Below are 20,974 nucleotides of genomic sequence, written 5' to 3'. Positions count from 1 at the left end.
AAAATTGCGGCAGGAATGTCATCAGGGCCACAAGCCTTAGCCTGATTCAAATCCTTCAATAATTTACGCACACCGTCAACACAAAAAGTAACTTCCGGCATGCAATCTATTTCAAGAGGTAATGCAAAACAGACAGAACGTGAACTAGGTGGCAAAAACACAGATGAAAAATAACGGCTAAACATTTAAACTTTAGCCTCATCATCATGGATGATTATCTCATCATTTTTCAGAGTAGGTACTGAGCTGTCATCCTTAACATTACGCTTCACATATCTCCAAAATTCTTTGGTATCTCTGACAAGTTTTTCTCCTAAATTCGAAAAATACAAGTCTTTAGCGATGTGAGACTTCTCTCTGAATTCATTTTTATTGTTTTCAGCAAGGCCAAACACTCTGGCGATTTAGACAACTTGTATCTTCGATACATTCGTCGCTGTCTGCGAACAAGGGCACGTAACTCTGTGTTAAACCAGGGTTTATCTCGAGCTCTCTTACTTGATATAACGCTTGATGGAATAAAAGCTTCACGTAATTCGAACAATTTCTGTTTGAATGTATTCCATAGCTGTTCGATATTTAAGTTATCCGCGAGTTCATCAAAAGTTGGAAAAAACGAATCGAAAGCAGCGCTAATCGCCTCGTAGTTGGCCCTGCTGTAGACATAAATCTTTCGCCTAGGTGGTTTTGCAACCTTCACATAGTGAACTAATAAATCTGCTAGAATAATATTGTGGTCGCTCAAACCAGGCAACACTTGAACATTGCATACAACATCAGGCACGTTACACAGCAAATGAGCTATTTGGCCCAGTTGTTTCAAGATACATGCCGAACAACATGCAGTAAACAGCTTGAGTCTGAAAAATGGTGCCATGACCACTTTAAAACTTAGATTGAGCACTATTTATAGCGTTTCATCATATCATGGATATTAGTCACGCACTGTAAAGCGCCGTACCTGCAACGTTATAAACACACTTGACCTCGATGTCGTGTTGATCAAAAAGCAGTGAATGAAGGTTATTTTCACGAGATAGAAAAAAGACTGATGTATAGGCGAAGACAGAGTGAGAGAAACAGAGAGACGCTACAGTTTTAACTTACTTTGTTCGGCGTCCTACAGCATAGATGCGTTTAGGTGACAGAATCACGCTTCACGTACATCAGCGATGGAGTTAGGCGAACATATCTCAGATGACAACGTAAAATTATCGATCCCTACGGGCAAGGTTACTTTCCCAGATCATTTTAAGCATATGCAGTTATCCGTGATTTCTATCCCTGCCCTCATTTTTCGTGCATATTTCTGCCTGTCTATCTACGTGCCGTTGACCGACTAATAAGTTACTTGAAAGCATCATGCCTCTCGGTGACCATCTGTTTTCGTCTATGTAGCACTGTTCATTATGTTTTAAGATAGATATTACGTCTGATGTCACCGCTGGGAAGGCTACTGACGTTCAAGATTATTAAGCCCGCCCTCTAATGTACTGCAGCGGCGAAGCACATGTTATGGTCAGCCCACAGCTGCACTTGCAAAATACAGTCGCGCATCGGCAATAGCCCGGAGGACAGAACACCGGGCACTTTTGGTGTTAAGGCACTGGTAACTCTCACAGAAGTCTCGATGGTATGTTTGCATTCAATGAACGGCTATTTGTATTCATGATATGCTACTCTCAAGACTTCTTTGCTTATTATCACTAATGTTATGATGCTTGTGCTGTGTGGCATCTTTAGTTAACAAACCAGATATTGGGCGTCTAGGCAGTCAGTGCAGGTTTCTGCATCGTGTTCCGTAAAATAAGTAAAGTTTACGCTGGTAGCCTGATGCAGCCTGCCTTTTCTATGTTTAATATTTTAATTTATTTATTATTGCGAGAGTTTCCAGGCCTAGTGTGAAGGCGTTGCAAAGTGCAGATCCTCCAAAGCTGTTCATCATGGTTGGTTAGAGAGAGCGAGATTGTCAGGCCGCTGACGCACGCGCCTATGCTGCAGCGAATAGGTGGCCACATGCAGTGATTTATCGTACATATTCTGCGAGATCATTCTAAAATATTGTTTCTGAAAGAGAGTGTAACTGTATCACTCACCTCCAATGATCTCGCACACGAGGAAGAGGTTATCACCTTCCGTGTAGGGACCAACCAAGTCTCGTACTACTTTGCCGCTGGCATCCTTGATAACAAATTCTGCAGGAGGCACTAGAAAGAACAGATGTGAAAAGTAGGTGTAAGACACTTGATTGCAGCAGAATAAGTAAGATCAAACACTGCCCTTAGCGTCTCTATTTTATATAACAGAATGATGCGCGTCATATTTAAGGATTTTTCGCCAATAGTTTGATAAAATAGTGAAGTTGATGGTACGCTCAGGACATGGAAAAGATGGAAAAGAAACAAGAAGCCCAAGCATCATTCAAGGCATTTTTCCTTTTGTTCTTTCCCTGTTTCGGCAGGCTTAACGACACCTAAGTTGTTTAAATTACGAAGACTAGGAACAAATAAACAAAGAGTTGGCGAAGATGCTATACTTTCCGTCGAAGTGCAAAGCCCTCCACTACGGCACCTCTTTCTTCCTTCTTTCACTCCCTCCTTTATCCCTTCCCTTATGGCGCGGTTCAGGAGTCCAACAATATATGAGACAGATACTGCGCCATTTCGTTTCCCCCAAAACCAATTATTATTATTATTATTATTAACTTGCACTTTTGAGCTATGTGTTTAAAAACATAACAGGATGGTTACGAGTTTATAACGCGACTGACCAAGCTTTGGCTGGCTTGCGATCGCGAAGAAAATAATACATATTAGAGTGGAGGCGCTAACCACTAGCCCATCGCAACGGTGATCAAGTGGTTAGCTCGTCCTACTCGTATTCAGGAGATGCTGGGGCGTGCAGGAGGGGCTGGATAGGAGTTGCTGAGCTCAAAGGTGGCAAGTGCACTTTCAGCGTTGAGCGCCCGGTGGTGGCCTTGCGGACGCCATCGCCAACGGCATAAAAACTGAGAAGAGCTAGTAACAGTTAAGACGGCAAAATAAAATGATTCATTGGAACGTTTGTTTCGTTATGAAATAGATCTACAGCGCAGGAGAACAGGGGCACAGCGCGATCACCACGAGCTCTGTTTTTCAAGGGCCGTGCGCAGCTGACAGTGTTATGTGATTTTCTTCCTGTCATACCACGCGATGAACAAACATCGTGAACGACCACAGATACCATCTAGACACATTTTATTTTTCAAAGAGAACAAAACGGGAGACAAAAAGAGCGAGTATCACGAGCTCAGTGCATAAGATACTGCTAACCAAGCATCTTTCGTGACCTGCGTTCATTTAGAGTTGAACAGTTCACATCAGACAGTGCAGGCCTTCGCCACTGCTAGCTCCAGCAAGGTTAGAAATCAGAAAACTCATTTTAAGCAAACAAGAAACAGGTGTCTTCTACTCCACAGCATACCGCAATCTTGCGTAATAAGAGGATTGGGCCCAGAATTTCCACAAGCCTTCTAGTGCACCTCATCTTTCCCTTTCGTGGGCTGACGCGACCATCACACAAAGCAAGGACGATTTGTCAGCAGTGCGCTTTGTTGTGCGTTTGAGATTTTCTGTAGATTCTTTTCCTCGCGGAGTTATCCGCTCGCAGCAGAATATATTCCAAAGCAATGGTAATACGGAATGTAGCGAACAAAGATATCACTTAGGAAAGGAAAAAGTTTCACGGTTTGGTTAACGAATAAATATTTGAGCTCCACGCAAGAGCAGGCGCTCGATAGAAGCAAGGAAAACACGTGAAGCGCATTCGCACTTGCACCTTTTCTGAAAAATTCTGAGACAAACCGAATTTGAGCAGCGATAACGCCCGCAGAGGGGCTTTATCAGGTTATGGCCACAGAAAATCTAAAATTCATCTGGACGTAGACTTTAATAACGCTGTTTCTAACATATCAGCCTACAGTAGCTGGCTAGAAATGCTTGCAAGCAGTCGGGCACTTTTTACTACATTTAAAATTGCGTGTAAAATGCTTCCACTTTTTCTAGAGATTGTAAACTAAAAAACAAAAGTTATTTCCCACTTTTCCCTGCGCCATCCATGACGGGCTTTCAAAGTGAAGCAGTTACTTTTCACAGCGTGCACGCAGTCTAGGATCTCCGCCACTAAAAGCAGGCATCAAAGATAAAGATTCGCCGTGACGCGAGTTTTGTCGTCATAAAAGGCATCAAAGCAATGTTGCAGGCTGGTTTTCCTGACTTCTCTGTTCCTAGAAATGGGTATGCTGTAGAGTGCCATAAACTCGACACGCGTTGTGTTGTTTTTTGCGCTCATTTCTTTCATTGGTGGTAGCCTAACAGTTTATTCACAGGAAACAAAATTGCTTATGCCTGGTGACAGTGTGTGAGATTTGCAGAGTTTTCTTACTGCGCAACCCCGAAAGGAAACCTTTGGGATTCAAAAGCATCTGTGTGGATTATATTCTTCGAACAAAAGTGCATAAAGCAAGGCTATACATGATCGCCACCATGCAGCTTCCATACCCGAATTGAAAGCAAGGGATTGATGGAAGCACAGATGGTGAAATTTAAAAGCGCACAGGAATTACCATAAACTTTGCAGAAAGCTGGAATGTTGTACTATACCACAGTCAGACGTGAAAACGCAACATAAAACGTACCTTGCGCATACGGAATAAAAGCAAATGCACTGACGGGTTGCCCAACGCTTCCAGATAAAGCTAAAAGTTCAGCACCCCTGTGTTGGAGTATTTCCAGCAAGTTCGTACTTGCATGCGCTTGAAGGTAAACAGCGAAGGTTGGGTTTGTTTTTAAATGTTTAAAAATTCTTTCACAGTGCGATGTTTTTGTACTCAGCCGTTGATTATCGGATTTGTTTCTAATTAGGAGTGAAATCACCGTATTCCCACTTTGCGCCAGGAAAGAGGTCGTTGCTCCGACACACCACCCAACCCCTGTACAACCAATACACTCGTCGAAAACCCCGACAACCACGTGGAGAGCGCATCGCTGATATCCCCTAAGGCGGGTGAACAAGGGCTTGGTGATTACACGGGTGTTCATTATTTTGATGGGCGATTATTCGCATATTGCGTCAGCTTCTGTTTTCTTCGGGCATTATGGGTCTCCCGCTTCATTACGGGCTCATGAAAACGCAGCCTGCTGCTGAACTGTTTCAAGTTTACGATGCCCGACCAGATGCAATGATGCTTGGATGTTTATCGCTTTAAAGCACGACCACGTCCGTCAGTGCAAGCGTGAATTCGGGCCGTTTTGAGGAGTTGTTCAAAGTTTCAGGTTCTGTAGAACCTTGACAATTGTAAACACTTGTGTGCCTGTCTGAGGCACAGAATCGCTTTCTAGATTTATATCCTTTACTTATTAAGAGTTACATAACAACCCCAGAAGGGGCTTCAGCAAGTGAGCTCTCGCCGAGCCGCTCTTTTGCTCAACCATGAAAGGCATGTTGTTCCGCTCAAGCGGAAGTATTTTTGGAAAACGCTTGGCTCATGGGTATATCCCGCCATTGTGTCGTAAACAACGGGAAATGGATGTACATTGGTATACAAAAACATTCAGTGCTCAGGACAGCTTACTTTGTGCTTTGCAGTTAACGAAGTCTTAACTAGTCAAGCAGACCTTCGGCATTGCGATACCAATAATTTCCCTCGTGCCACAGTGGTTTTTACGAGGAATGCTAAACAATTTTTGCCCTATAAATTGCATTTTTCTCATGAAATGCGAGAACTGAAAGTTGTTTTCGTCAAATGAAATTCTCAAATGTCCTCTTTCGCAAAAGAGCATGATTTTTTTTTTTTTGAAGCGGCCTCTACTACCGACGACACACTTCTGCCGCCTGTTTACTAAGTCTGCACGACGTTGTTGAAGAGTGCGGGTAACTACTGGCGACTCTAAGCGCATCGCATTGTTGACCTTTTAGTCGGCCACGGAGAGCGCATCGTAAAAGTCTCCCATAGCCTTGGGAAACGTGTCAAATTTCGATGGTGCCACGCACGGCATGTAATGGGGATGACGCCGAACAAACTACCTTCAATCTTTAAAAACAGCATTCAAAGCTTGACGCAGTGGCTGTGGAAAACGATTGCCACTGATAGAGACAATATACAATTTATGTTTGTCTCGAAAAAGGCTATTCTAATCACGCATGCGGATATCTTTCCATGGCACGTCTTAATAAATATTACAGCCCCAAAGACAACAGTTATTCGACACCCCGCTACGTTTTTTCACTTTTAGTGCAGTACTCTCGATGGTAGTTAGGAAAGTTCACCGCATCTGTGGTTAGGGAGAAAGCTGAGAAACGCAAAGCTTTAAAAACATCTAATTGCAAAAAAGGCCAGCTGACCTTGCTTCGCAGCTGGGTGTGAGGAGCACCGCTTTTCCTGTTAATGCGAAACCAGATTGTGCGTGTTTCTGGTGCATTCTTGGTTTGAGTATATATCCGACCTCTACGAAAAGCTACATTGCTGTTCACCTAATACACTCGCTGTGCCGTGCGTTTAATGTAATCTCGTCAACACCACAAGCTCTTGTCAGGGTCTCTCTAAACGAGGACGTATTCATGAATTTATGAATGGTTGCACAACAGCTTGTGGAACGAAACCTTTTATAACTTTACACAGATTGGCAGACTGTGTTACCGTGCCTGAGTGACCTTCAGTTGAACCGCTTTATTTAACAAAATGACCATTGGCGCTATTAGTGGCATAGTTCGATATTCCATCAAGTGGTCTGAATATGTCGAAAAAATTCAAATACGAGTAAGAAAGACTAAAACAACATGCTCATTTTATTCATAGAGCACGGTTATGGGTGAAAGGTTGTAAGGACGCACGAAATTATGCCATATGAGGAGCGTAAAAGAAAACTATACGCTGAGTAAAGCAGAATTTTGGGCAAGTTGGTACGTATCCATTTTGAAACAGCGCAACAAAGACGGGACGTAGAAACTGAGGTGTAAAGACAAAAAAACAAACAAACAAACAAACACCTCTTTACACCTCAGTTTCCACGTCCCGTCTTTGTTGCGCTGTTTCAAAATGAAAACTATACGCGGTCCATGTCACAAAAGGGCAAAGTAGTCCATTTAAAGCCTACGCTGGGATATCCCTGAAACACTGCTGTACACGAAGAATTGCACACTTCGAGACTCTAAACACGGAGGCACCGTTCCTTTCATTGAGGAAAGTGTTTTTTAATTATCTGGTGGGCAGAATATTCGTCAGCTTAATGCAAGCTTGCATAAGTCATGATAACTTGTCACATAAGAAAGAAATCTCTTACAGCCACTAAAAATATAAAATACCTTCAGCGAAAACCTGCTGTCTTTTGAAGAGCAGTGTAATCGAAATTACTTTGATTTCCAAAAAAAAAAAGAGAAATTTCTACTACAGATCAGCTCTACAAGCGAAACGTGGCGATTTATGATATGCTTGTTAAAATAAAGTAGGCTGTGAATCCTTTGATCTGGTATAATATATTGAAGAATCAATTAATGTTATCATAAGTAATTGCTCGAACTACTTTATTTAGAATGAATCCTTTTGAGACATCCAGAGTGTACTCCTCAGTAACTGCCTTTAAGCGTATTTCAACTGAACCACTGCTTAGTGACTTCTAATTAGATACCCCACATAAAAAAGTAATTTGTACTATTTTTGTTCTGATATGTACTCCGCACAAAAGTGCGCGGATGTGTTAGTAGACGTTTTTCTGGTCATAACTTTACTTTGCCATATTATTTGTTTGTATGGTAAGTTCTTCCAATTTCTATCCTGATTTCATTTAGAGTATTCTCTTTTGCAGCTCCTAGGCAATATGCATTGTGGTAAGACGCTGATGTTATGAGTTATTCTCTTACACATTTTGAGCTTCGTCATAATTTTATATAAGACCAGAAACTTCAGCATTTGCTTCCCGTACTGTATACTTAGGCGGAGCGGGCAGGGTGGCTTCATTTTTATTTATTCTTCTTCGTCCGCCATAAAGTATCTATTGTATACTATTAACATTTCCTCTGTTCAAGGATTAAATGATATGTTGGACCCAGTCGGGTGAAAAGAGAGCTTTTTTATGCGTCAGCTTCCAGTTTCTGGCAAAAACTAAGAACCAGTACGGAGAAAGAAAACGAGACAGAATAAAAGAAGTAACTTTGCCTATAGATACAGCGTAGTTGCAGTATCTAGTTTATCGCAAACTGGATGAGGCTTAGAAGCCCTCCGGAGCAGAACTGCTTCCCCTAATGAGTGCAGGCCAGCGTTCGTGCTCAGCAGTTTTTGGGATTAAAATTTGAGCGGGCGCTGCAAGTTTTGCCGCAGAAAACGAGCAGAAACATTACGCTCCTAACAACCCATAGCAGTCGCGTGATTGCCTTCATAAATTGCTATTAAGCTTATTTGCGAAAGTATCGTGCACTCTTGTTAAGACTATGCCTAAAGGACAACAAGTTTAGAAAGTAATATTTTTGGGCGTGAAAACGTGATTTTTCTCTCTTCATTTACAACCTTCGATTCCATTTAGTTGCGCAAAGAATTCCTGAGCAAATCCTGAGTCGAAGAATTCCAGAATCATGACCTTAAAAAAGACCTCATCGAAATTTGGTGGCGGAATGCTGCTTGGCCAGTCACTTTTTTTTAATCGAAACTAAGAGCGCAGTGCACACAATATCTTCAATGTGGTAACTTCGATGTAGTGGCTACATTGCTAAAAGAACTTCCTGCACTCTTGAATGCAAAGGCTTTGCTACAATTGCTGAAAAGCTTTTAAAAAATTATTTCTGCTTTGTCCTACAACGTTCTAATTAAGAAATCACTCAAGCGTTATCTTCAGCAAGTATTACGAAATAATTAACAATATAAAGCAATATAAGTTACTCTGTGTAAACATCAAGTCTACTACTCCCCTGTCTTTTTTGAGCCATCAAATTAGAAAGCTGTAAAATTCGCTTCATACCAGTCCTGAAGACGTGATATGGAAGAGAAAGGGAGCGGATAAACGTGACTGCTCTGGTTAAAATGGCGAATATTTATACCCTACTTCGCAGTCTTAGTTGCCTGTTTCAGGTCACGATATAGTGGGACTGGTGACGGTGCAAACCAGTTCTTCCGACAGAACTTCGAGCTGTCATATCAATGCGCCTCGATATACACATTTAGTTTACAAAACAGGCACTCCCAGGAAGTCATGCAAAGGAAAAGCGAAGAGTCAGGAATTCATCACGCCAGCTATAAACCAGGCCGTTGCGGAACTCCCCGCCCAAATTTTTTGAGCGCGTGCGACTGCTTGTGCTTCGTCGGAACGGAAATCATGAAAGATGAACACATTATGCAGCTTGTTCGCAACGAGACATAGGAATCCACTCACTTCACTGCACGGAGCTTTTCCAACGCCCAACATCAAACACACAAACACAAGCACAACAAACGCGGAGTAGGACTAAGGCCACAGAACGGAGTAGAGTACTCAGCCGTGATGACAAATTGGTTTTTCCGACTGTTGTGCTTCTTTCGCGCAAGCCAAGTGCAACTAAATGCAATCTTGTTCGAGACCCTTCAAGTGTGCACCCAATCAGGGAAGTTGCGTTGCGGAGAAGGAATAAAGCGCAAGATAAAATGTTCCGAAACGCCAGGGGCAAAAGCAGAAGGAAGGGTGAACAGGATTCCATCCCGCGGATGCGACCTGGGTCAGAGGGCACAGATCAGCGGAGTCACTCAAACGTTATATAAATAGAGAGGGCCCTCCTCTGAGACGTAGTCCTTGCGACGGTTCGTTTCTTGGGAAATTTGGCTAGCGTTTTGGTCTGGCCTCATCCTTCGTCGTTTCTCCTATGAGCATCTGAGATTCGGCGAGCGATTGCGGAAGCTTGCAGTAACTGCGAGCAAAACTTTTTTTTTATACACATGGTGACAAATGCCTGTTACTGCTAATTAATGGTAGCCGAACGTAGAAAGTTGTGTGGCGTGTAAGAAAATATGTGACTTTTAAGCAAAAAGAGGTCTTAAGGATGGCTCACCAGCCTTCCAGAGTTTCTACTTTTATTTGAGTTGCATATATTCGACACGTTGTACATGGGATCTTGTATGTGATAAAGGGTGGGCAACAGACACTGAGACTCATGAAGGCACCCACTACCCTATGCTTCAATACCCCTTCGCTTACACCGTGAGAGTGATTGGCGCCCATCCAAACTTAAAATTGAAAGGCTTCTCGCTTTAATATATCTAAAACAATTCTGATGGACATATCAGGGATTGTTTCACGTCGCCGCTAGAAGACAACTTGAGCTTTTGTACCAAGAAAGTCGCTTTACCTGGTGAATTCAGTTGCATATACAAGAAAGTATGAGCGGCTTAGGGTCATTCAAAGAGCGGAAAGGGCTTATTGTCAAAATGGGTCCTTAGAATCATGTCTTAAAGCTCGAAAGGTACGCTCCGCTATGCATAAATGTGCAAAAATAATGCATAAATAGCTAGCGTGACCTCTGTTGTACGCTGTTCCTTAAACATCAGTGTCAAGCCATTTGGCTGACATTCGGAGCTCTAAGTGGACATATAACGCAAAATAACCCTTCCCGAGCACTTGCGTTAGTTAAGTGGGCTCCAGATACAGTGCTATTTGACCATTTTCATCGGGTTATTTCACGTCCCAGCGTTTCAGTAGAATGCGAGAAATTAGCGAAACTGGATACGTATGTGCCATAAAGAGGTAGCGCTTGCTTTCTTGCGCAACAGGCTTATATTTAACATGAATTCAAAATCTGGGAACTTCAGTGTGAGCTTGCATCCTTTTTTTTTTCAAATGCTGCTACTGGTCCGGACGCCATTAGGTACAGGATGCTTCAAAACCTCAGTCCCTAGAGAGAAGCTGTCCTACAGTAGATATTTAACAGACTATGCATCAAGAAAACAATGCCCCAAGTATCGAAGATTGCTCGCGTCATTCGTGGGCTAAATACATGTATATTTACCCTATTTCTAGACTCTTTTTGCATAGTCAGCGTGACAAGCTGCTCATGTAAGTTGATGAAGATGATTGCCGCCAGCTTCACTCGTGCTGTGATGAGTCAGTAGTGTTGTGGGCGTTCATGACTGGCTTTAGTAGGCGTCGATGCACAATGTGCGTGATTATGAGCATTGTGACATAAGTTGAACACAAGCGAAGAAGCAGTAATGTCACGATTCAATATTTTTTGAAATGACATGGGCATTAGACACTATCAGTCATGTTAATGTATCATGGGGAGAAAAGTAACAGGCACCACCCCCCTCCCCCCTCCAAGTTCATTCCCCTGCCACTCTGTGTAGAGGGGCGCCACCTGACAAAGCACTTGTGGTGTCAAAATAGGCACACTCGCCGGTATCGACATCAGAAATATATTTGTCAGGTGGCACCCCCACGCAGAGTGACATGGACCGGTACATGGGGCTCTGTTACTTTTTCCCCAATGGTACATACTGCTGAGTTTACTAGACAGTGATCTGAGTGGCATGCCGCTGTGGTGTATTTCTAACTTTCTGACTGATATGGAAATATTCAGTCAAAAGAAAAAGCGCAGAGCTTGGCCTCATCCACGGAGTTTCAGCAGGGTGACTACTGACCCCTTTCCTTTTTAACTGCGTGATGGCGGATTTGCCACTAAGGCTCCCACCGGTTTTCAGTGTTCTCTGAAATATCGTGACGTTTGCACTTGGGCTTCTGGCCCAACTGCGAGCATTTTCAAACCAGAGTCACAAGATTGCTTACACGCCGTAGAGAATAATTTTTAAGGAAATTTTGATTATGTTTTTGCAAGTGAAAGCAGCAGTGCTGCCTTTCTCCCGAAATGAGCATATATATATATATATATATATATATATATATATATATATATATATATATATATATATATATAATCACCAAGAATTGCAAAACATTACAGGATTTCCTGGTGATTTTATATTATATTGATCAATCAGCTTCCAATAAATCCCTTTTATAAATCCCTATATATATATATATATATATATATATATATATATATATATATATATATATATATATATATATATATATATATATATATATATATATATATATATATATATATTACCACTATACTATGGTCGAGGGTGGCGCTGGTGAACACTCTCAAGGTTCGCTTACACACAATAAACATAAATACCCAGCAGTTGGACAGCCGTCGCCGTAGCTCAGTTGGTAAGAGCACCGGACGCGATATTCGGAGGTCGTGGGTTCGGATCCCACCGGTTGCATGGTTGTTTTTTCTGCTGCTTTATAAGTAATTTTCTTTAGGTGATTTATTAATCTAAGTATTATTATCCCACTGATAAGCACAACACATAAAAAATATATGCACCTTGGTTTCGGTGACTGTTGGCTCCCATATATATATATATATATATATATATATATATATATATATATATATATATATATATATATATATATATATATATATATATATATATATATATATATATATATATATATATATATATATATATATATATATATATATATATATATATATATATATATATGGGAGCCAACAGTCACCGAAACCAAGGTGCATAAGGGAATGTTTCTATTTTTTTAATTCATAGTGCCACTCTATGGGGGAACAATACTTCGATTAATCTGTCGCTTAAAGAAAATTACTTATCAAGCAACATAAAAAACAATCATGCCGCCGGTGGGATCCGAACCCACGACATCCGAATATCGCGTTCGGTGTCCTTTTATGTCCGTGTGATTTAAATAAGTCCTAGTTTCAGTATGGAAAAGAACAGACGCAAACTCTCGCAGAAACGAAGACAAAAACAAACAAATGTATTTTTTATTTCAGGACTGCATGGCTAACCGTCAAGTGCAGCAGTACAGTGCTTTCTTGGAAGCGTAATTTTCCCTGGAGGCTGCTGAAGTTAATGCTCACAGCTTGACAAGCGAGAACTCTTTTTCAGCATGTCTTCCATACTTCGTTCGAACAGCTTTGCCCGTTTTTGTCTTCATTATTTTTTATGGAACTGCGTGACCACTAACGGCAGCCAAAATTATCGCTTAGTGTTATTGTTTAAATGAGCGTGTGTCAGGCTGTCCTGCTCCGAGTTATGCTGTAGTGTACTGAAGATGTTACATTTTGGCAAAAATCAGGATTAGCGTGCATCTACTTCGGCTGTTTGCTGGTATGGAGGTGTCTGAAATGATACCAGCCGTATCTACGCTTTCCTGAGCGAAGAACACCTTCTTTCTGCAGATATACAACCCTAAGCGCAGGTGATAACTTGAATTTCATATATGTAAACTTAAATTTATCTCAAGAAATTATAAATATATATTTGTTGGTCCTGATTTCAGCATCATGTGCAGTGAATTAGTATTTCAAATCATTTTGAAAACACTACTTTCGAGGCCTTTCATCCCCTTTCATTTACATGCAAATGAACGCGGCGTTGGTACTTATACGGCACTTGTTCTCATATTTCATGTTTGAATACGCACCGCTTTATTCAGTAAAGGTCTGCCGTTTACTAATCGCTCATATCTCTAACAAAATTTACTATGCAGCAAAAGTGAACACGATAAACAATCCTTATTTCGAAGATTTTTCCAATCCTTCCGTTATGACAGCGTCACCGTTCATGAGCAAAAAAACACCTTAGCCCAGTTCCCTCCCTGGGAACAAATTACGGACGAACCTAGGTGCCGTTTACTCGACATTGCGCCGGTGCGAACAATGCATAAACATGCCACATAAACGCAGGGAGGGATCCCGCGAAATGCCTCCGCTGTTAAAGGGCGACCTGGGTGCACGTTCACGCATGGCTAGTCAGCTCGCGAGACGCAACCCCTACGTTCCGAATGCTTCCCTCAGGAGCACCACCTTCCTGCCAGCCTCCCCAGCAGGTGCAATCTCTGGGGCGTCTCTGTACTTAAGCTGTCGGCGCTTCCGGTAAGCTGCAGTGCCGCGCGTTCTCATATCGTTGCTCCGCTCCTTGTTCAGTTTTTTCTGTTCTCACTCTTGTTGTTCAATCGGCCGAACTATGGATTTATGCTATGGATTCATTTCAACGCCTGGGGGTCTTCTCGTGCATCTGCATTTCAATACGAAAGTTTTTTCTGGAGTGAAATTCGTCCGGTGCTCAAGTTAGGCAGCGTATGAAACGTGGACCCTCAGCAGAAAACTCCATGCCCAGAGATCAAGGACTGAGGTAATATGAGGATGCAAAAGTTTATACCATCTCGTCGTCGAGAGTAGATTTGAGCATGAAATGCGCTGCAGGAAACGCGTACCGTAATCTAGGATAGCTCATAGAAACTGATAGCCACACACGAGTATTGGGAAGCGTCCCTCATCGGCTACTTTTGTTTCTTGTAGCTTTCCTTCACAAGCGACAGCGCACCCGGCTGTAGTTGTAGTTCTTGCGACTGAAGGAACGATGAAAAAAGAAAGTGCACGTGTCTGCCCACTGGCTTGAGCTGAGCCACCATCGCTTCCACGTGCAGACAGAGGAGAGTTCGAAAGAACAGACGCGCGTCGCAACAACCGTGTACGCCGAAGCGAAGACGCCGGCTGTATCATATACCTGCTTTCTTTGACGCTCCTTATGTATCACGGCCCGTGCGATCAGCGCTCGCCACGTGCCGATGAAGAGGAAGTGGTTCCAGCACGTGTTCCGCCACTGCCTCCGCCGGCCACCGCGTACATGGACGAAAGCAATCTTCTTTCCTCTATGACCACGTCCAAGAAGAATTTAACTAGAGCTGGTTACTGTCCGCGCTGATAGACGGCGCCACGGGACCTGTGTTGTATGGTTCGCGTGCATTACATAATGACGGCAACTCACGCGGCGCTGTCACCACTGCGCCTAGCTTATAATGTGCAACGAAGACGGCGCTTGCGACTCCCGGGCTGCAGGACATAGGCAGCATAGGCTAGAAAGGCCCCTTCGTGACGCGCAATAGCTTCGCCCGGCGGCGCGCTGACAACGGGAGCTAAAAGCAGTTCATGTTGTTTTAACAAAACAGTGCAGACAGCGAGGCAGAGGACTTACCGAACACTGCCAAGGCTACGGCGGCGCTGTAGCGCCTTCCGCTGGCGTAGAGCAGGTCGCAGACGTAGGTTCCCCTGTCTGCGTAGTCGACGCGGTTCACCTTGAGGCTGGGCGGCTCTTGGAGCACCGAGAAGAAGGAGCGCCCTTTCCACGCTTCGCCGCGCGTGTGGTGCCCCTTGGAGAGGCCGCCCCTGCGCGACCGGGCGTCCAGGCTGTAGAAGGGCTCGGAGCTGTTGTCGCCCGCCCGGAACCAGCGCACCAGCACGGCCGAGTCGTTGTGGCTCTCGACGCGTAGCTTGGCCAGGCACGGGATCACCGCACGGCCGCCGTCGGTCGCCAACACCGTGGTGCCCCGCGGATCGACCGCTGCAGTCGCCAAGGGAAGGCAATCAGACCACGCCAGCTGCTGCAGTGCGTTTGTACGTAGGCTGGAATGGCGCGTCATGTGGCTCTTAACTTTCGCGGGGACGTATTGATTGCTTAGGGGATCGATCAGTCGAACAAATCTGTGGCTTATAGAGGCTATATTAATGTACTGACTCGGCGAGCAATTGATTAGTATTCTTCAATAATTATTTTTCTATTGATCAACCACTTTCTGTGTTATGTTGTTTGATGGTTTTATTGATAGGTAGGTTTATACATTCATGTGTTTGTTTCTTTATTTGCTTACTGATTCATTTATCAGTCACTCTATCGGTGAATTCACCTACTAATCGATGGTTGGTCAACAAAATTGTTGGTAGTATTCTTCAACAAGACTTCTGCAACACTAAATTGTTGGTTTGAAAACCTGCATCATACACGTGTACTGATCCCAGGAGGATCATTACATCAAGTGTCCTCCTTTAAGCGGCGGATGAAATGTACGACTTGAGAGTTTTACCAGCGAAGCTACTGCGCCCTGTTTACGTGACGCCGTCCTTTAATTTTAATTTGCTGTGAAGAGCAAGCGAAGACTCGTGAAGGTGCATACTTAAACAGGCACGCTTTGGCGCGTATCGAGCAATGAGCAAAGCACCGTGTGCCAAACACAGCGTACGTTATTGATGCGGTTATGCAAACTTCCTGTGTATCTTCGTACGTACGCGTGCGTACGTGATTGTATATACGCGTATACAGGACAAAACACATGTCTACAACGACCGAACTGTGGGTTCCGCAGGTCCCAAAGCTCCTGCTGCCAGGACGGCAAAAATGACGATGAAATCCACTGAGCTTAACTGCTCATTCATACATCGAGACCATTTTTGACCAAATATAATTGCTAGATATTGCGTGTTCAGCAGGAAACAGGCCAGAACGTGCTCTAGACGCGTTTCTCTCTTTGTACCTGAGTGCATTGTGCTTTTCATCAGCTCGTTAATTGCGAATGCACTCAAGTATCCACTCTATGGATACACTCAGTTCTGAAGAGCCTATGCATTCACATTTACACAGCTACAAAAAATGTGAGCTCCGCTCTCACTAATAAGGATTCAGATGTGCAATTCACAGAGTTCTCGCTGGCGTAGCCTCGGGGAGCAAAGGCACGAAGAAAGATAAAAGTGACGAGAGTCTCACTGCTCAGTGAATGCACGGCTTAAAAAAAAAATAACTACTCCGTTATTCACTGCAGCCACCAAATTTGCGCTCTTGAACACCGTCGGAATAAAGCCGAGCTCTATTGAATCTAGTAATAAGACTACCACCTGCAGCAGTCGAAGGCGCTCTCTCGGCGAAGGTTATGGAAAAATTGGTCTTCGCAACATGTGGCTCCCTTAGGCGACTCTCTATTCAGGAGGACAAATAGCGGCAACGGCGTATTCTTTCTTCGTGAGACAGGTTTTTTTTTAATGGAAAGATACGACATTCCTTTCGGCCCACTCCATTCCTTCGACCGAAGAGAGCTAACGAGCCTTCATGAAGGGCTGTTTTATTTCAGTTAGCTTCTTTGAGTACGGGTAAAAAAAATGCGTTTAGGATCGATCGTATGTTGAGGAGCGATAACAGAGCAATGTAAAGGAGATATCTGTATTAAATTAATAGCAATGAGGGCGTTTTGATCTGGAGCCACGGACTGGAAGCTTCTTTCGCTCATATTTTTGGCATGTCTAACTGCATGCAACTGCAGCTCGTGTAGTAACGTTTACTTTATGGAGATAGCGACAACTGGCAACCTATAACGATAAAGAAAGTACGCCACCGAAAGGACACAAAGCTTCATTTGCTAAAATACGGAGTAAAATGAGATAAGTTTGCAGCCTATATTTTCATTCGTATTAAAAATAAATCATGAAAGCTACAAGCAATCCGAGGCAAGTTTACCGTCAGGAATAGTCAAGTTGAACAGTTCAACCTACACAAGCAGTAGCTGTAAGGTGAAGAGTCGTCTGAGGGAAAACGATAAGGAGCGATTCATATTAAAAAAAGAAAGTTTTACATTTTCGATTTGAGGAGCGGGCTTGGTTGACACTTTTAACAAAAGCGTTAAAAAGAGGGGGACGGGAGGCATAGCCCTACAGAGGGAAATAATTTAGTCTCAAAACTTAAGGTCTATCAAAATTTTCAATCGCAAACTGGCCGCCCCGGCGGCGTCGTCATATCTGCCAATCAATGCCTTTTCATCCCTGTGTAACACCCAAATATTTGCAGACTGTGCGCTTGGACCACCTGCATTTCGAAATTTCTTTGCAAACCGTTTAAAAACTGTTTCCACCGCATAACAAGGTTTCCCACCGGAAGGGAGCCCGGAAGAGTGTATCTGAAGACAGGTTTTGTTCCAGGAAGCAGGGGAAGGTTTGGACATGCGTTCTAAGTGGATTCCCTAGGCGCACAAAGCAGTAGGATGGGGTACGCAAAGTTTTCGGAGGTGCGAACGAAAACCCGAGGACACTGCGCAAAAACCTCGGACAAGATGTGTCCCCTCAGTGCATACAGTATACGTCCTTCTTTCATGTCGATGCAAGCCTAAGCCTAAAAAAAAAACGAGGAGACACTTAATTTCCGCCTAAGGATATGGCGCGATAGCGTTAAGTGCGGAATTGGTAATTCTCGACTTCCAATTCATAGATTCCTGGCTGGCCTTATACTGCTCCTGGCGCAGTGGTGCAGGGGTTAAGTGACCCGCGACTGCCCTGCGATGACAGGTGCTGCCACTGGTGGGGCTTGTACGTTCCAAGCTGCCCTTCCCGGGCGACCTCTCGCGGCCGATCAGTAATTTAGCTGCCACCTGCCACGGTGGTGAACTTTCTCACAATCCGGTGGGCATGTAGTGGGTTGTGATAGCGCCACAAAGTTACGTCACCTAGGTGACCCATTTAGGCTGTTGGAACGCCCGGAGCAACTGGCTGCCGTCGACCGACAATTTTTCTCTGACACGAGGTTACTAACGCTCTCGCGTTAAAACACATGTTCTTCAGCGAAATGCGAATAGACATGGGAACCTGCATCTGGATGACGCGTTTAAATGACTACCGCTCCGGTCGAAAAAATAGGAAGATACCAAAGTCGACTACACAGCACCTTCCGCTAACTTCAGCGGAGAACGGATACTTTTTTCTCTTAAAGAAAGACCATAGCTTTTAAAGCCACTGCACGCCTATTAAAACTGAGCAATTCTTTTTGGGGGGCTAGTTGGCGCATGTTACCAGAAAAGGGCTGTAGCGCCGAAAAGTACAACACATAGCAAGCGAGACGGGACAGGCCTGTCCCGTCTCGCTTGCTATGTGTTGTCCTTTTCGGCGCTACAACCCTTTTCTGGAAACATGCGTATTAAACTTTGCATTCGCTCACACAGGCCCTATCTCGAGGCGACTTCTTTCTCGTGTCAATAGACAGCAAAATAGAACTGCCGTCTTCTGTTGTACCATATAACCTACTGTTTATTGCCGCGGTAAGGTTCGCTTTATTTCTATTATTTATTTGCATAACTTCTTTTCGAATGGCAGAGAGCTACTCCTGCTTTTAAAAACGTAAACTCATTCGCAGAAACCGCACGGGAGATCATCGGCTCAGCGGCTGCGTCAAGTCGCGTCACCTCAACTTGATAACTGCCGGTCTAAATAGGCTCTATATATCCACACAAGACAGTCGGGACGAGAGGGACGCCCAGTCTCGAGTAGGGCACTACCAGAGCACATTTGCTGCGTCCAGATACACGGCCTGCTGCAGCGGTCTCGAAAGTGCGAAAAGGTGATTAGAGAGTTGTTCCTGTTTGTGCTATCCTTTTTCCCTTATTCAACACACCCATTTAACAGTGTTTACAAGTACTTCCCCCAACGAAACAGGCCTATTCAACCCGCACCATGCACATCATCCGGTTCAGCCCAATCTAGCGTTTACTAGGCGTGCTCTGGTAACGTTTACAACACTCTAGAAAGTAAATAAAAGGCCGACAAGCGTGCTGGACCCCTCTCGCAACTGATCGCTGTGTCTCTAAAAGGTCTTTAAAATTAGAAAGTTAAGTGCTTTTTTGCTGCGATCTTGCCTCTCCACTATTCCCTTCAGCATAACCATGCTCTTCACAGAGCAGAAAAATAGAGCAAGCCGCATCTGCTCTCCAGTATCCGATACGAGGTTGAATGGGAAACCGCGCAATATTGGGAACAACAATGGAAACATCAGAGCGTGCAAGCAACTCAGAAAGGAACAATGCTTGAGCGCCGAGCAAACGAGAACGCCATATCTGTATGCAGCATCTACGATTCGCTTCCTCTCCCGGGGCACGAGCTTTCGCATCGACGAAGAAGCGCGCACGAAATCTGCTGTATTTTTAGACAACGGAAATCAGGCCCACGCAGACCTTCCACATGGGTAGCACGGGTTGCAGCAGTGGCTCGCGGTCAAACAATGAGCGGAGAAGGGCTTTACACTGGAAGAGGCTGCAGCGGTAGAGCGTGGCGCTCCAAGACAGATCACAGAGATTTTTGTTCTTCATTCCTCTCGAACAGAACACGCTCGAGTTGACAAACGTATTTTCTTCGCTTCTCGATCCATGGTTTCCATGGCGCCTTTTCGTCTTGATCGTGCCCTCTTCACGGCTAATTTCTCTCCAGCAAGTGGAGCGAGAGCTCAAGTGCAATTGTCGTCTCAACAGTTTGTGTCTCCTACTGTTAGTACTTTTCTTTTATTCTGAGAGGCGACAGCCCTAAAAGTAAGATGACTCTTATAAGAACGACGTCGCCTGTAGATATATTGCAGCGAACAAGGTTTTACTTGCAAGCAGCGCTGATTACACATAGCAATAGCTGTGGTTGCCTTCATATATGTTTTTTTGAAGACACTGCCTTTCTTATTAATTTTTCTTCTTGTGCTTAGATGGATCATTTGTTCTGTATTTTTTTGCTCATCTATCCTCTTTCGTTGCTCATACTGGCGACGCTACTTTATCCAAATAATAAGGTATTTTTTTCGACAATGGTGGCGTTATTTCCTTCAAGCTAAACACGGTAACTCTGGTCGACCCATTTTGAGGTGTTGAGTTTTCAAAACATCCTCATTAAATCTGCAGCTTCTAAAAGACAAGTGAAGCTCACCGGGACGCCTTCCTGTTCTTGGTTTCTAGTGATTTCAAGAACGAACACATAATTATTCTTGCCGAAGCCCTTTTCAATTGCGAGTCCACCGCTAGCTGTCAGTGTCAAGGAACAATTTTTTGTTATAAAAGCAGAATCCTTCGTTCAATTCAAACGTAACTAATAGGCAGAGCTTTCAGCGTCCAGTTTCTCTAGAATCTGGGGCGCGTTAAACGCCGTAGCAGATGAGTGCCCTCGGAACATAAGAATCTCCTTTTCTCTAAAGAGGGCATTGGCATTGATTGCCGTTAGCAAGCGCGAAGATTACCGTTTTCCGGTACTGTCAAAAGAATATTTGAATCTATTGGGAACCATTCTGCCTGTGGAAACAAGT

General features: G+C 43.8%; 1 protein-coding gene across 1 annotated transcript in view; it reads right to left on the bottom strand.

Annotated features, from left to right (window-relative positions):
- LOC144136397 (cell adhesion molecule DSCAM-like) overlaps positions 1–20,974 on the bottom strand; it is a 118,265-nt gene that overhangs the window by 37,422 nt on the left and 59,869 nt on the right. The window contains exons 2-3 of the mRNA XM_077668682.1: positions 15,086–15,451; positions 2,097–2,207 (exon numbers count right to left, since the gene is read on the bottom strand). Coding sequence (XP_077524808.1) covers positions 2,097–2,207; positions 15,086–15,451 — 477 coding nt within the window. The remainder of the gene's footprint in view (positions 1–2,096; positions 2,208–15,085; positions 15,452–20,974) is intronic.

The sequence above is a fragment of the Amblyomma americanum genome, chromosome 6, assembly GCF_052857255.1.
Source record: "Amblyomma americanum isolate KBUSLIRL-KWMA chromosome 6, ASM5285725v1, whole genome shotgun sequence".
Lineage (NCBI taxonomy): Eukaryota > Metazoa > Arthropoda > Arachnida > Ixodida > Ixodidae > Amblyomma > Amblyomma americanum.
Note: the sequence above shows the minus strand (reverse complement) of the source record. Positions and strands in the feature narration are given on the sequence as shown.